At 34.9% G+C, this 16,244-nt stretch overlaps 1 protein-coding gene across 9 annotated transcripts in view; it reads left to right on the top strand.

The window, feature by feature from the left end:
- The window catches only part of LOC111154240 (KIAA1468 ortholog), a 114,202-nt gene that overhangs the window by 47,728 nt on the left and 50,230 nt on the right, over positions 1 to 16,244 (top strand). For all 9 annotated transcript variants that reach the window (XM_022513728.1, XM_022513727.1, XM_022513724.1 and 6 more), the window contains 2 exons: positions 10,718 to 10,830; positions 15,535 to 15,625. In XM_022513728.1, the coding sequence (XP_022369436.1) occupies positions 10,718 to 10,830; positions 15,535 to 15,625 (204 nt within the window). The remainder of the gene's footprint in view (positions 1 to 10,717; positions 10,831 to 15,534; positions 15,626 to 16,244) is intronic.

The raw sequence follows: 16,244 nt of genomic DNA, 5'->3' as shown, positions 1-16,244 counted from the left end.
AGAGTTCTTACAATTCTGAATATTAAGCCCTTATCTTATATATGATTTGCAAATATTTCCTTCCATTTGGTAAGTTGTCTTTTCACATTTTTGATAATGTCCTTTGATGGACATTTAAATGTTTTTCTTTTGTTGCTTGTGTTTTTGGTGTCAAATCTAAGAATCTCTTGCCAAGTCTGAGGCCAAGAAGATTTATCCCCTATGCTTCTTCCTAATAGTTTTATAGCTTTAGCTCTTATATTTAGGTCATTGATCCATTTTGTATTTGTATATGGAATAAGGCACGGGTCTATTTTTATTCCTTTCATGTGATTGTCCAGTTGTCCCAGCACTAGTTGTTGAAATGTTTTCCCATTGAATAGTCATGGCACCTTTATCAAAAATTAGTTGTTAGCAGATGTTTGGATTTCTTTCTAGACTGTTAGTCGTGTTCTGTTGGTCTTTATGTTTATCCCTACGCCTGTACCAACCACACTATTTTGATTACTGTAGCTTTGTACTAAGTTTTGAAATTGGAAAGTATGAATTCACTAAGTTTTTTTTTCCTTTTTCAATATTTACCTTTTCAAGGCCCCTTGCAGTTCCTTAGGAATTTAATACTCCACTTTCATTCTGCAGTAAACATCATTGGAATTTTGAAAGGAATTGCCTTGAATTTTATAGATCACTTTAGGGAGTACTGCCATTCTTTTTTTTTTTTTTTTTTTTTTTTTTTTTAAGATTTTATCAATTTATTTGAGAGAGAGAGTGAGAGAGGAGAGGAGGGACAGAGGAAGAAGCAGACTGCTCGCTGAGCAGGGAGCCTGATGCGAGGCTCACTCCCCGGACTCTGGGATCATGACCTGACTGGGGATGAAGGCAGACACTTAACCAACTGAGCCACCCAGGCACCAAGGAGTACTGCCATTCAAATGGCAGTAATTCTTCTAATTCATGAACATGGGATTCTTTTCATTTATTTATGTCTTTAAATTTTTCCAGCAGTGTTTTGTAGTTTTCTATGTGTAAGTCCTTCACTTCCCTTATTTTAGTTTTTTTAAAGGTTTATTTATTTATTTTAGAGAGAAAAAGGGTGCATGTGTAGGTGTGAGAGGGGCAAAGGGAGAGAATCTTTCAGGTAGTCTAACACTGGGCTCCTTCCCTTGACCCATGAAATCACACCCTGAGCCCAAAGAGTCTGATGTTTAACCTACTGAGTCACCTAGGTGCTCCTTTTGTTACTTTTTTTTCTTCACTTCCTTGTTTTAATTTATTCTTAAGTATTTTTATTGTTTTGGATGGTATTGTAAATGGAATTTCCCCTTAATTTCCATTCAGATTGTTCATTGCTGGTTTATAGAAACAGAACTGTTATTTGTGTGGTAATCTCTTACCTTGCAACTTTGTTGAATTAGTTTATTAGTTCTAGTAGTTCTTTTGTGGATTCTAATGTGATTTTCTTTATCTGGAGTGACATTGTCTATAAATCTTCCTTTCCAATTTTGGATAGCTTTTATTACTTTCTCTTGCTTAATTTCTCTGGCTAGGACTTACAGTACAATGTTGAATAGCAGTGATTTGAGAAAACAGATATTTTTTGTCTTGTTCCTGATTTTGTGGGGAAACCTTTCAGTTTTTCACCATTGAGTATGATACTGGGTATGGGCTTTTCATAAATGCCTTTTATCATACTAAGGACGTTTTCTTCTATTCATAGTTTACAGTGTTTTTATCATGAAAGGATGTTGAATTCTGTAAGATGCTTTTTCTCCATCAATTCAGATGATAGTTATTTTCCCTTTGTTCTATTGATGTAGTATAATATGTTATTGATTTTTCATATATTGAACCAGCCTTGCATTCCTGGGATAAATCCCACTAGGTCTCAGTGTATAATCCTTCTCTGTATTGTTGGATTGGGTGTTAGTATTTTTTTGCACATTTTTCCATCTAAAAATTTCTGATCTATATTGGTCTATAGTTTTAACACTAACTGAGAATTGCCTGGCCTAACATCTGGTCTATTCTTGAGAATGTTTCATATGCACTTGAAAAATAAATCTTTTGTTGTTGTCAGGGTGTTTTATATATGTCTATTAGATTTAATTATTTTATAGTGTTCAGGTCCTCTGCTTCCTTACTGATCTGTTTAGTTGCTCATCCATTATTGAAACTAGGGAATTGAAGTTTCCAAATACTGTAGCGCTGCATTGTATATTTTCAGAAATATTTTGTGCATGTAAGCAAACTCAAATACATGATCTTTCTTCCATGATTTACACAAATGGTACTACACTTCTATGTACTATTCTTTACTTTGCTTTTTTTCCATTTAACATTATATTTTTGTATCACTCTATGTCAGTATATAAAGAACTTCCTTGTTCTTAAGGCTGCATAATACCTAGTCTTTTTATAGTCTTTTAAACATGTTTTAAATTAGTGTTTTTCAGACTTTATTGGCTACACTTAGTAAGACATTTTATGTCATGTGCCAGTATATAATACATATATATAATTAAAATGAAAGTTTGACAAACCAGTATTGCCTTTACTAATTATGAAAAGTTAAAATAGAAGACAATCAATATCAAACATAATTTTATAAATATATTTTTTTAAGATTTTATTTATTTATTTGACAGAGAGAAATCACAAGTAGGCAGAGAGGCAAGCAGAGAGAGAGGAGGAAGCAGGCTCCCTGCCAAGCAGAGAGCCCGATACGGGGCTCGATCCCAGGACTCTGGGATCATGACCCGAGCCGAAGGCAGAGGCTTTAACCCACTGAGCCACCCAGGTGCCCTTATAAATATTTTTAAACAATAATGCCTAAATAAACAATAAAAAAGAAAAGAATGCTCTTCACAATAAATGAAACAAGATGGGATCAAGAGGGAGACAAACCATAAGAGACTCTTAATCTCACAAAACAAACTGAGGGTTGGGGGGGTGGGGGGTGGTAGAGAGAGGGTGGTGGGGTTATGGACATTGGGGAAGGTATGTGCTATGGTGAGTGCTGTGAAGTGTGTATACCTGGTGATTCACAGACCTGTACCTCTGGGGCTAATAATACATTATATGTTAATTTAAAAATTTAAAAATTTAATAAAAAAAAAAAAAAGGATGCTCTTCATGATCCACTTAAGTGGTTTTTGACCCATTGTTTTAAAGGGAGTGACATAAAATTTAATTAAAGCTATCTAATAAATTAAACTTTTTATTTTTTATAAAAGTGGAAAACACAGTGAATATAGATATTAGTGTTATTTGTTTTGTTTTTTAAAAGAAAAGTAAACTCATTAAATCTTTAGGTCACAATTATTACACTTTTTAAATTTAATGTACCATAATGTTTCAGATCTAAGATGCCATTAATTATAACAATTATGCCCCTTTAAGAAAGAAGAAGTCCCATGAAATTATAACATTTTCCATTATAAGGTATACCCCAATTTCAGAGATAATTAAAAGTGAAAAAAATGTCCTCCTATCTATTGTTAAGTAATGGTAATCTTTTTTAAAAAGTGTTTCAAAAGGCCTACTTACCTGTTGATTTGGGGAGGGGAAAAAAAAATCATGAACAAATTTTCTATTTGTGGCTTATGTAGTAGTTCATCTTAATGGGTTCATTGAAGAACTTGAATCTTTCAAACCAAATTACAGAATAAATGTATGTATATAGGCTAAAGAAGTTGATTTTTCAGTCTCTGCTTTAAATGCACTTGAAGGGAAAATTCTGTAATTTAAAAATAAGATTTCATAACAGATTACTTCTAAAAAGCATTTTTAAATAATACATCTAAATTTAATTTTTATTTTCATTCTATGCCAAGGAAAGCTGACTCGGAAAAGCAAAGAAGTCTGGGCCTGGAATGGGGATGAGCAAGTGGAAATGGGGAATGAGTCCAAGCTTTCTTTTTGAGATGTTGAAATTGTTCCAAAATTAGATTGGTGGTAGTTGCACGACTCTGCATATACTAAAAACCACTGAATGTACACTTGAATTTTTATGATATATAAAATATGTCTCATTAAGCTAGAAAAAAAGGGGCAAAGGAGAGAACCGATTCCCTAAAAAAATTTTTTTAATTTTATTTATTTATTTTTGAGAGAGTGGGAGCGCCTCGTGAGCAGGGGGAGGAACAAAGGGAGAGAGAGGGAGATAATCTCAGCAGACTGCACCCTGAGCACAGAGCTTGTGGAGGGGCATCCCGTGACCTCGAGACCACGACCCAGCTGAAACCAAGAATCTGACACTTACATGACTCAGCCACTCTGGTGCCCCTTCCTAAAAGTTTTAAATGTAGTATTGTCTCTAAAGATCTGCCTGTCTTCTGAGAAACCAAACTTCGCTCATTCATGTTTGCTCCATGATGCATTTTTTAACTTAGGAGTGATAATAGCCCAGGTAATTATAACTATATGAGACTGGTAGGAAAAAGTTTGACTTTTACCCTTCTAAGTTCTTTAGCTAGTCTAATAATGAAATTAACATAGGACAGATTTGTAGGAGAAAAATAAATTCAATTACCTATGTATATAGGGGCCCCATAGCAATATAAGACCCAAGGACAAGCTGGGTAGTTAGGCTTACGTGCAGTCTTGAGCTGATGGTGTAAGAACGGGGAGGAGGGTGATTCACAGGACAGTAAGAAGAGCAGATGTTTGGTAGTTAGGTGTTTGTCTTTTCATATAGATAAATCATTCAGATAAAATACCTATTTCTTGGAAGTAGCTCTCTTTTTGGGCCAGGTCCCCTATCTAAATTCTTTTTGGTAGTTTAAAGAAGAGGTGAAAGTTTTTCTTGGGTCTGCTGTATCTCGATAGCCTTCAGCTCAAAATAGTCTACATGCCAAAATGGGATATTTTGGGAAGACTTGTTCTGAACCCCTTCAAGAGTTATACAAAAGAATAGTAGATAAGTAAAGTAAAATAGGTAGTATGGTGAAGTAGATAGGATTTGTCCATCTCCTTTACCTGTTTAATGTGTGTTTTTATGTGTATGTTAATTTTGGAAGTAAATCACGTGCTCTTTAGCAGTATCACTTTTTTTTTTTTTTTTTAAGATTTATTTTGGAGAGGTGTGGGGAGGAGTAGACTCCCTGCTGAATGTGCAGGGAGCCCAATGCGGGGCTTGATTTCATGACCTGAGCTGAAGACAGATGCTTAACCAACTGAGCCCAGGTGCCCCAGCAGTATCAGGGGTTTAAAGTCATTCACGTATTTTTAATTAGGCTTCCTGAAGGTTGAACCTTGGGAATAATTCTAAGGTAGATAATAATAAGCCTTAGATAATAATTTTGAGAATAGATACTTTAGGGACCCTTGAAGTATAGAACTTTTCCAGAGGTGAGTAATCTTTTTATTTCTTATGTGAGTCTTTGTAATGTCCTTCCTTTCTCTTCCTTCTCTCCCTCCTTCCTTCCTTTCTTTATTTCTTTTAATTTTTTTAAGTAAGCTCTATGCCCATAATGGGGCTTGAAATCAGAACCCAGAGATCAGGAGTCTCATGCTCTACCAACTGAGCCAGCCAGGCGCCCCTCTTTCTTTTTTAAATGTATTACTGTCAACACCCTGACAAGTTTCAACTGAAAATCTAAATCAGAGGGTGTACCCTTATTATAACTTGAATTTAAATTGTAATTTGGTATTGCTTAACATCTAGGCAAAAGACAAAATGGAAAATTTTAAGATAACAGCTACCTAAAATTTTTAAATGAAGCTTTACTTATAGGAAATAATTTAATGGAAAAATGAGGGCAAGCAGTGAACTATAGTTTACTGGACTAATATGTTAACCTTTCTAGAACGGTAAAATTTTTCTTGTTGACCTGAAGCACTCAAACATTTCCTCCTTGGCATCTGATCTAAATGTAATACTTCCATATCTGTTTTAGAGTTCTTACAGATCTTGAAGCCCTTGTCTAATCAACATTTCCAGGCTTTTTTTTTTTTAATATTTTATTTATTTGACAGACAGAGATGACAAGTAGGCAGAGAAACAGGCAGAGAGAGAGAAAGGAGGAAGCAGGCTCCCTGCTGAGCAGAGAGCCTGATGTGGGGCTCGATCCCAGGACCCTAGGATCATGTCCTGAGCCGAAGACAGAGGCTTTAACCCACTGAGCCACCCAGGTGCCCCACCAGGCTTTTTTTAAAGTTAAAATTTGCCTTCATTTCCCCGCCCAACATCTAATCCCTCAGGTTGTTTTAGATCCTTTTTAGGTGCTTCCTCTCCCCGCCTCCCCCTTTCTGTTGTCTGAACACACCAATCTTCGTAAGACTAAGAAAGTTAAGTAAAAATACTCACAAAATCAAACGTAAAATTCTCTAAAGATGTTTCCTACCTCTAAAGTGATTTCTTTGTTATCATTAGAAGTTATTTTGTTTTAGTTGTGAAACTGAACTATTTAATGCCCTACCAAATCCTTTTGGCAACCTAAGATTGGAGAGGTGGGAGATCCTTCATGTAGAGAGAACTAGCTTTGTTATTAAAACTGTAAAAGTCATTTACTTGAGTAAAATGTAAATAACTAAGCCTTTTAGATTAATGAATTCTAAAGGCCTTACAAATATCTTTTCCAAAATGACAATAAAGTAATGGAATATGTACTACAGTAGGATTACTGTACTGATTTCCTCCCTAGTAATTAGTAGGACATCTGTTTTATATTTCACTTCAGTACACACTTATTGAGTACTACCAGTTGCTAAAGCATGTTTTAAATAAAATATTTAAGATTTCTGTTGCCTTGAGGTATGGACTCAGTAACTTTTTGTGTATTGGAGGGCCACTACCTTTTGAATATAATGTTACCAAAGCGGCAATATTTTCTTAGCATGGTTATTACTATTTTTTTTAATCAACGTGCAGTATTAAATCTGATTTGCTTAAGGATCTTTTCATGTGAAAAATTCCTTTTTTTTTTTTTTTAAGATTATTTATATATTTGAGAGCAAGAGAGTGAAAGAGAGCACAAGCAGGGGTAGAGGAGAAGGAGAAGCAGGCTCCCCACTGAGCAGGGAACCCTGCACTGGGGGCCCCAGCATCATGACCTGATGCTTAACCAACAGAGCCACCTATGCATCCCATGTGAAACATTCTTGAGCTTTAGATAAGATGTCTGACATTGCTCTCCTATTCTCAATACATTTTTTGTATGTAAGCATTTAAAGTCATTTTTAAACCACCATCACCTTGGGGGAAAAAAAAAAGCTACCACCTTGCCTCCTGAAGGAAATTTAGCTATCACTTTTTAAATGTTTCATTCAAGAATTATAAGGAAAGTTTTTAAAACACTAGACCTCTTCGTTGGAGACATGATACCGAAGAGAGAATATTGGTTCATATCTATATATTTATGAATAGTGTGAAAATGGTGAATACAGACTTAATAGATTATGATGTGGATATATTAATACTTCATAAGCTTGAAAGAGATGAATTCACAGTAAATAAATGTGAATATACATACATATGTACAGAATTTTTTTTAAAGGATTTTTTTTTTAAAGATTTTATTTATTTATTTGACAGAGATCACAAGTAGGCAGAGAAGCAGGCAGAGAGAGAGAGAGAGGGAGAAGCAGGCTCATTGCTGAGCAGAAAGCCCGATGCGGGGCTTGATCCCAAGACCCCGAGATCACGACCTGAGCCGAAGGCAGCGGCTTAACCCACTGAGCCACCCAGGTGCCCCCAGAATTCTTTATTTCAAGGGTGGTACAAATAGAACTTTTGAATAAATGAATGAATTTGTACAAATAGAACTTGTGAATAACTAAGATATTTGGAGCCAGTCATAACTTAGCAATTAAAATCCTTGATGATCCTGTGAGAAACAGACTACTCTTTCCACTTTTTTCTGCCATCACTTACTGGGCCTCTTCTCAGCTCTATATTTCTTTAAGAGGAAGAGACTGACCTACTTTATACACTGAGTTATAACTGTTTGAGCCATTAATGTGCCAAGATGTACTCAATTCTCCTGGGCATGGAATATCCAAAAATGATTGGCAATGACTCCCCATATGTTGTTAATTTTACCAGCAAGAAATAAAAGCAAATGGCAATATAACTTATTACTGTGATTCAGAAAAGTGAAAAGTATTTTCCTTCAAAGTCCTAAATTCATAAGCATACAAGAAGGTAAATTCATAAGTGTACAAGAAGTGACAGGTTTTCCTCCCATGTGTCAGTTCGGATTGGTTGGTAATAGCTGCTGTGTTGAGAAGTGCTTTGGTAAGTGCTAAGGCTTTGTGAGCCCAGCTTTGATCTCACAAGGAAAAATTAATAATTCTGCATTAGCAATAAAGAAGGAAATTGCAGATTGTATATGAAATATTTCCCATTTCTGCCCTGATCTTAATTCTTTTTATGTTTTACTTGAAGAAACTAAAAATCAGAGAAGTTTGTGATTTTTCATTAGGTTTTCAGGTTTGGCACATCTAACAGCCATATTTCAGTTAAAAGATTCTTTATATTAATGTAGGATATAACCTTCCTCTTTAATTAAGGATCTCAAAATGAAAGGCACAAAGAATATATAGTAACAATTATTTTGCTATGCTTGTTTTCAGATAAAACTAAATAATTGTACTTTATATTTTCAACAGTGTATATGTATGCATTTGCAATTATAACAAATATCTACATTACAAAACTTTAAAGAGAAATACAGTAGGAGGAGAATGGAAGAGTATGTATGTAGAGACAATGGAAACAGGAAGAAGGTTGAGGAGAAGCAAGAAAACTCAGGAAAGAAGGATCTGACATGAGGGGAAAATACGAATAAAATATTTAGAGTCTTTCTTGATTTTCATGCATTAATATTTTTTCTCCTTTTGTTAGTGCCTTCTAGAATAACTGCTTTTTCATCTTTAAGGTTCTTCTCTCACTGGGATATGCTGATGCAACGTCTCAGTCCTCTCATGAGTATCGTTGGCTCTTAGTAGTCCAAATGGAATCCTCTAAGGATTAGGATAGTCCTTGTTATTAATAATCTCCTACTCTAGTATTTCATCAAAGGTTGTTTATTTTTCTCCTACAAAGTCAAGACTAATGCTTCAAGCATCACATCAAATCTCTGGCAAAAACATTACTTAACAACATAAGATCTATACTTTTCTTCCATTCCCAGTACAAAATTTTTTTCCCTTATTACTTTTTATTAGTTTTGCTTTTCATTTGCTCACTAATGTAAAATCTACAGAGGGCCCAAATACAAAGATGACAGAATAAATGTTTTAAATTTGTTCTTACTTCTCAGTCAGCTCATATCAGATCAGCTCATATCAGATTTATTCTTAGCTCTTATCTATATCTTTGTACCTTCAGTTAAAGATTTGTACCAGGTAATTATAATTTTAAAATAATACATAAAGACTTTAGAAATAATGGGAAGGGACTTGTAGTCATTCCTCTAAGCTGTAGTTTCAACTCTGCTAAAAATTTTATTATCCTTTTCTAAGGGAACATCTTCAGAATGGGAAGATACTTCTACAGTGTAGCCTTTTCTACAGGATATTGTACCTTATTACATAGTGATCAGTTCCTTTTATATTTATTTTTTTAAGATTCTATTTATTTATTTGAGAGAGATCACAAGTAGAGTGGAGGGGTAGAGGGAGAGGAAGAAGTCGACTCTCCTCCAGGCAGGGAGCCTTATGCTGGGCTCCATTCCAGGACCCTGGGATCATGACCTGAGCCAAAGGCAGACACTTAACCTACTGGGTTACCTAGGCGCCCCCATCAGTTTCTGTTTTAAATCTACTAGCACTTTTTGGTGGGTAGGAAGATAGATGGGAAAAAGAAATGGTGGGAGTAATCATTCTGTTCTTATTACATCACACGGATTTCCTTAGATTAACTATAGAATATTATTTTTACAACTTAGAAAAAGTTTTCCTCCAAAAATATTTAACACTTTTGGACCTTTATTCTCATTAGATTTGAAAATCTTTTCCAAAATGAAAAACATTAATATCTTTTGAATGTATTTTAGAATTCTGTCTTAGTTTATTTAAAATGTGGAACAACTTGATTTACATATTTCTTGGGGAGAGAGAAGTAAACTTTTGTTATTACTTTTATAAAAAATACTGAATTTACCTCTGCATGTTGAATGTGCAACAAATAAGATATTACTAAAATTTCCATTTGAACATAAAATATTTCTACTAATACTTCTACAGCAATGCTGAGAGCGTTTGGCACCCGTGGAAGTGGTTTTCTTTTTAATTAGCCATGGGATTATGTGGGAAGGGTACAAAATTTTTAATTATAGGTAGTCTTAATTAAGACCTAATATTGTATTTATGGAAGTGGGATGAGTTGTCTTCATTTTCTGTTAGCTTTTTAAATTTTAAAATATAGTTAACTTCTGCAAGTTTTTTTTAAAACACTTTCAAAATTAAAATTACCGTATCAGCTTAAAGTAAGATAGAATGTTACTTAGTGCAAAAGCTAGTAGACCATTAGAAAGGACTGGATGAGGAAGTAAGGTTCGTTGAATCTTTAGTAACTTGATTACGGTGTGATTCACACTTTCTCTACAACCAACACATAAATATATGTTTCAGTGTTTTTTCTTGAATTACTTATTTTACAAAATTAGAATTTGCTCTTTTGTATGTTGAGGTTTATTTCATTTTAAATGTCCATTTAAGAATACTCTGGGGAGAAAAAATGAATATTTTGCAATGCATTTTTACTTTGCATTTTTCCACCTTCATATTTCTTCAGGAGTTGATCCCCCTCATATTGTGTACAGCGTGCCTGCATCCTGAGCCTAAAGAAAGAGACCAGCTTCTCCACATACTTTTCAATTTGATCAAGAGACCAGATGATGAGCAAAGGTAGGTATGACTACTTCTTTGGAAAACACATATAATGTTGATTTATTAATTTTACTCATTTGGCATCATGATTAGCATTTTAATCTAAGTGCCTTCTTTCTGTCCCAGTATTTATTTTAATACGCAGAGGAAACATTGGCCCCATTCACAGAGTTCTGCAGTGTTTCCTTTTTTTTTTTTTTTTTTAGTGTTTCCATTCTTATTATTCCAGTTACTCATGTTGGATTTGTACACTTTTATTTTAGTTACCTTTAGACTTCTGATTCAGATATCTCTTCGCCTTTGTCTTTCACTTTTGCTTTCAAAGAATTGCTTAATATTCCCCCTTTTCCCACAGATGAACTAGATATATCATGACTTCTCTACAGAAGTTAAATATTTAATATATGAATTTCTGCATCACTGGGCTATTTTTAAACCAGTTAACTGTGTGGCTATAGGAATACAGTATTTTGTTTTGTTAGTTGTGACTCAAATCTCAACTATTGATACCTGAGTGAAGAAATGAGTTATATCTGAGAGTAGTGAAGGGATACACATCAGGGTGACTTTCCAGAAGAGTTGGTAATAGGTTTTGGTCAAGCAACAATGATGTTTACCACAGAGAATAAAACCTTTAAATAAAAGTGAAACTTTTAAGTGAAGCTATGCAAATGTGAACATGAACAAAACATCCTTGTGGGTCAATGGGTTAAATAAGCAATGGATGGGTAAAATTGGGCAGTTGAAATGTTTTTCTGTGTTACAATTTTCTATTTTAATGAATACTTTTGCAAAACAGTAGTATCTTATGATTAGGTAACTTTATATATTCAGTACTCATTTCACTGATTGTCAACATTTTTACCTCATCTGAAAATGTTGGAAAATCTTAAGAGTGAACCATAGAACAAGTAAAGCTCAAAATTTTAAATACAAATTATCTCTCAACTCTGAGAATAAAAACAGTCATACAGACTTTAAAACCTTATGAGTATATATCTCTTTCCCCTTCTTACCAAAATATACCTGGGCAAGCAGAGAAACATGTCCTTTCAGGATCCATTCAGGATGAATCTGCACCAGCACCTCACAGGCTGGTCAAATAGAAAGAAAGCAAATTAAATCACTATTCATTGCAAACTGAAAATTTTGTATAATAATTTGATGGTGCTGTTTAGGAAAATTAATATTCTATTTTCGCATTGAAAAATACTATTCCCAGACTATTAACTCTAGGAAACAAACTGAGGGTTGCTGGGTGGCCAGAGTGGAGGGATGGTGTTTAACTGGGTGATGGGCATTAAGGGCATGTGATTTAATGAGCACTGGGTTTAATACGCAACTGATGAATAACTAAAGTACATCTGAAACTAATGATAATGCTATATGTTAATTAATTGAATTTAAGTAAAGTCAGATAAAAATACTATTCCCTATCTTCATGACTTGATTAATAACTAAATACCATTGATTACATTATTTTTAAATTTACAAGGCAAAAGCTTCGAGATCTCTAGCCTGTTTTCATAGACTCCACATGTGAAGCTAATAGCTGCCACCTGGTGGCCAAAAGTAGCCTTACTTCAGGTTTGGACCTTTTATTCTCTTTAGATTTGAAGATCTATTCCAACATGAAAAACATTAATATCTTTTGAATATATTTTAGAATTTTGTCTTTGTTTATTTAAAATGTGAAACAGCTTTGGTTTGCATGTTTCTTTGAAAGAGAGAAATAAACTTTTGTTATTACTTTCCTACAAAATAATGAATTTACCTGATATGACAGGAATTCAGCACTTATGTTCACATTTAAATTTTTCACCTTTCAGATACACAAGTACTTATTAAAATATACCTATCAGTTGACTCACTGTGTATATAATTAATAAAGTATAATATATTTACCATATAATTAATTGTTACTTTTCCTTACTTAATAGACCTCAGACTTCTTCGATTATATCCTAAGAAAAACTTAGTATTATGCTTAGTATTGGTGCTTTTTGCCTATTCTTTGCTAACAACTATAATTGACACCATATTTCTACCTGCATCAAATACTAGTTAAACAGTCCCTGTCCTGTGATTTTTCTACAAGTGGGGACGTTAATTTTTTTTTAAAGATTTATTTGTTTATTTTAGAGAGAAAGAGAATGTGTGTGAGTTGGGGACAGAAGAGGGAGAGGGAGAGAGAATCTCAAGCAGGCTCCCTGCTGAGCATGGAGCTCCACACAGGTGCTCTTAGCACCCTGACATCATGACCTGAGCAGAAGTCAACAGTTGGATGCTTAACCAACTGAGCCACCCAGGTGCCCCAAGTGAACATTAATTTTTACCATAACAGAAGCCTGTTTCCAGTGCCGTTAATAATCTGTTAATAGGCCGTCTGACCTCTTCTGTTTTCAACCTGTATTTCAAAATTGTCATACTTTTTAAAATTAATTCTTGTTGACTAAGAAGTTTGCCTTGAGGGGCCTAACATTTTTTTCAACAAGTTTATACATCTTTAGTATGTAGACGGTGGCTCATGATTAAAGTTATTTCACATGAAGTTTTCATACAAGTGTATACTTCTTGCAAATGTTGAAGTGCCTACATTTTACCTAAATTCATTTATTACACAGGTCCAGCATTTGTGGAACCAATGTATGTGCTTTTTCACGATTTTAAGATGCTAGTGGGGAAAAAAACAGTGTTCAGATATTGGGCAATTTCCACTGGGGGACAGGCAGCTAAAATTCTATCTGTATATCTTAGAATTTCTTTTCCCATTTTCTTTCTTTTTTTTTTTTTTGAAGATTTTATTTATTCATTTGACAGAGAGAGAGAGATCATAAGTAGACAGAGAGGCAGGCAGAGAGACAGGGGGAAGCAGGCTCCCTGCTGAGCAGAGAGCCCGATGCAGGGCTGAGATTATGACTGAGCTGAAGGTAGAGGCTTAATCCTGAGCCACCCAGGCAACCCCCCCCATTTTCTTTTATTCGCTTTGTTTGCCTCTCCAAGGTAGAAGAAAATAGAAAAGCAAAGGGAAAGTTGAGAAATAGGCATAGAAGACAATAATATACATATAAAGGGGAATTGGATAGATAAAAATACCAGATAAAAATGAGAATAAGGGGCAGTGTACAACAAAGATACACTGGCTCAATACTTTCCTCATTGTTGTCCAGGTACTCTTTGTCTGCCGTTACTCCTCTAACCTGAGAGAAAATTTAAGGTCATTTTGCAGTTTAAGTTAAGTTGACTTATTTTGAGAAGTAGCAATGGGCAATGCCTGGGCTTAAAGTGCTGTTTCTATAATTAATATGAATTAAACATTCTAATTTGTTTTTCTTAGAAGCTGCATACTTTAAAACATGTATTGAAAACATACTTTTTCCCCCATGAGGTTTTACTGTTTTGAACTAGATAAAAGAGGAAAAGTTTATAATTCTGCATTTTAAAGTCATTTAAAATGAACTTCATTCGGAAGAGTGAAAAGTCATATTTAAAGCTTTATACTTTCTTAAGTTTCAAATCTGTCAATTCAAGTGAAGTTACTATATTATCTATATACTGATTCTGTAACAAATTACCCCAAAAGAAAGTGGTTTGAAATAACATTTATTTTTATATTACAGTTTATGTGAGTCACTTAATCTGGGTCCTCTGCTTCAGGGTCTCTAAATAAGGCTATAATCAAGTGTTGGCTGAGGCTGTCGTCCTGTCAAGGCTCAATCTGAAAGGATTTGCTTCTGAGCTTACTCAAATAGTTGAATCATGGGATTCAGTTTCTCCTGTGTTTGTGAAGAGGTCCTCAGTTTCTTAGCAGCTTTCAGCTGGAGTTTCCTTAAGTTCCTTGCTGCGGGGCCTCACATACTTCATCAAAGCATGCCAGCTGAGAAGGCAGTAGAGAGGGTCCCAAAGATGGACATCACAGACTTCTGTAACCTAATCTCAGAAGTGACATCCCATCACTTTGGCCATTATTCTGTTCATTGAAAGCAAATCATTAAGTCCAGTCTACACTCAAAGATATGGAATGACCTAAGAGCATGAATATCAGGAGATATACAACATTGGGAGCCACGTCAGAAGCTGCCTACCCCATTTATCTTGTGTATAAAATTCTGATTTAAGAAATATCGTTTTTAGGTTATAATTATAGAAACATTGGGGAAATAATGATGGCTGTTTTAGTGTCTAGAAACTGAAATTCGGTAGAAGCTAAAGCATTAGACATAGTATCTCAGAATGCATGTATAGGAAGTTAATTTAGGAAGTATGAGATTAAGCGTCACACCAACAGAGAATTCTTTCAATGTCTCACAAATGGTGCTGTCACTGCTGGAGGAAGGAATCTTTTTTTTTTTTTTTTTTTAAAGATTTTATTTATTTGACAGAGAGAGATCACAAGCAGGCAGAGAGGCAGGTAGAGAGAGAGGAGGAAGCAGGCTCCCCGCCGAGCAGAGAGCCCAATGTGGGGCTCGATCCCAGGACCCTGAGATCATGACCTGAGCCGAAGGCAGCGGCTTAACCCACTGAGCCACCCAGGCGCCCCTGGAGGAAGGAATCTTAACTAACTCGTTTTCTTGGTGGCAGCCTAGTCCATTGTTGGAAAAGTCCAATTTGATTGTAGAAAAATGTTGTATGTTATATGAATTACAGAGCTGGCTCTTTTTAACCCTTAGCAAGTTGTGCTTTCTCATGCAATTACAAGTGTGTGTTTATGTTATTTTTCAGGCAGATGATACTGACGGGTTGTGTGGCATTTGCACGTCATGTTGGACCAACACGTGTAGAGGCTGAACTTTTACCACAGTGTTGGGAACAGGTAAATAACTGTATTGGGTTTTCCCCTCATTATTATATTCTAACCTGTTATAAGTGTTCTTATTTTCTCTTTTAAATGCCAATAGGAAATATGTGGAATCTAAATTATGCTCCTGTATCTGTAGTCCAGCACAGTGATTTCATAGCACTTAAGAATGCTCTGGGATGCTTTGCTTTCTTCAGTCTTCCAGCAAATAGTTAAGAAACACTAGTTTCATTGCCACATACTGCTGTAGTCATCACACACAGTAATGAACCAAATATATACAGTGCTGAACAAAAGACAAAGACCTTTTAGTGGGGAGATAAGAGTAAAGAAATAAATGGTATGTCTTATATTATAAATTATGAACAAAAATAAAGCAGAATAAGGATTAGAGAGTGATGGAGAATGCTCTTTTAGAAAGGGTGGTTAGAGCAGGAATCTGAGAAAGGAATGATTAGGCAAGGATTTGAATGAAGTGAGTTAGTATAAATACAAAAGCTCTGAGGTGGGTTCAAGGGAGAGCGAGGCCAATGCGTGTTTTCATGTGTGTGGAGGGGGTGGGAGAAATAACATACGTATTATACATTTGTATATATTGCAAATATATACAGAATATAAAGTATAAACCGTTGAT

The sequence above is a fragment of the Enhydra lutris genome, unplaced genomic scaffold (assembly GCF_002288905.1).
Source record: "Enhydra lutris kenyoni isolate GAN:26980312 unplaced genomic scaffold, ASM228890v2 scaffoldscaffold36, whole genome shotgun sequence".
NCBI lineage: Eukaryota > Metazoa > Chordata > Mammalia > Carnivora > Mustelidae > Enhydra > Enhydra lutris.
Note: the sequence above shows the minus strand (reverse complement) of the source record. Positions and strands in the feature narration are given on the sequence as shown.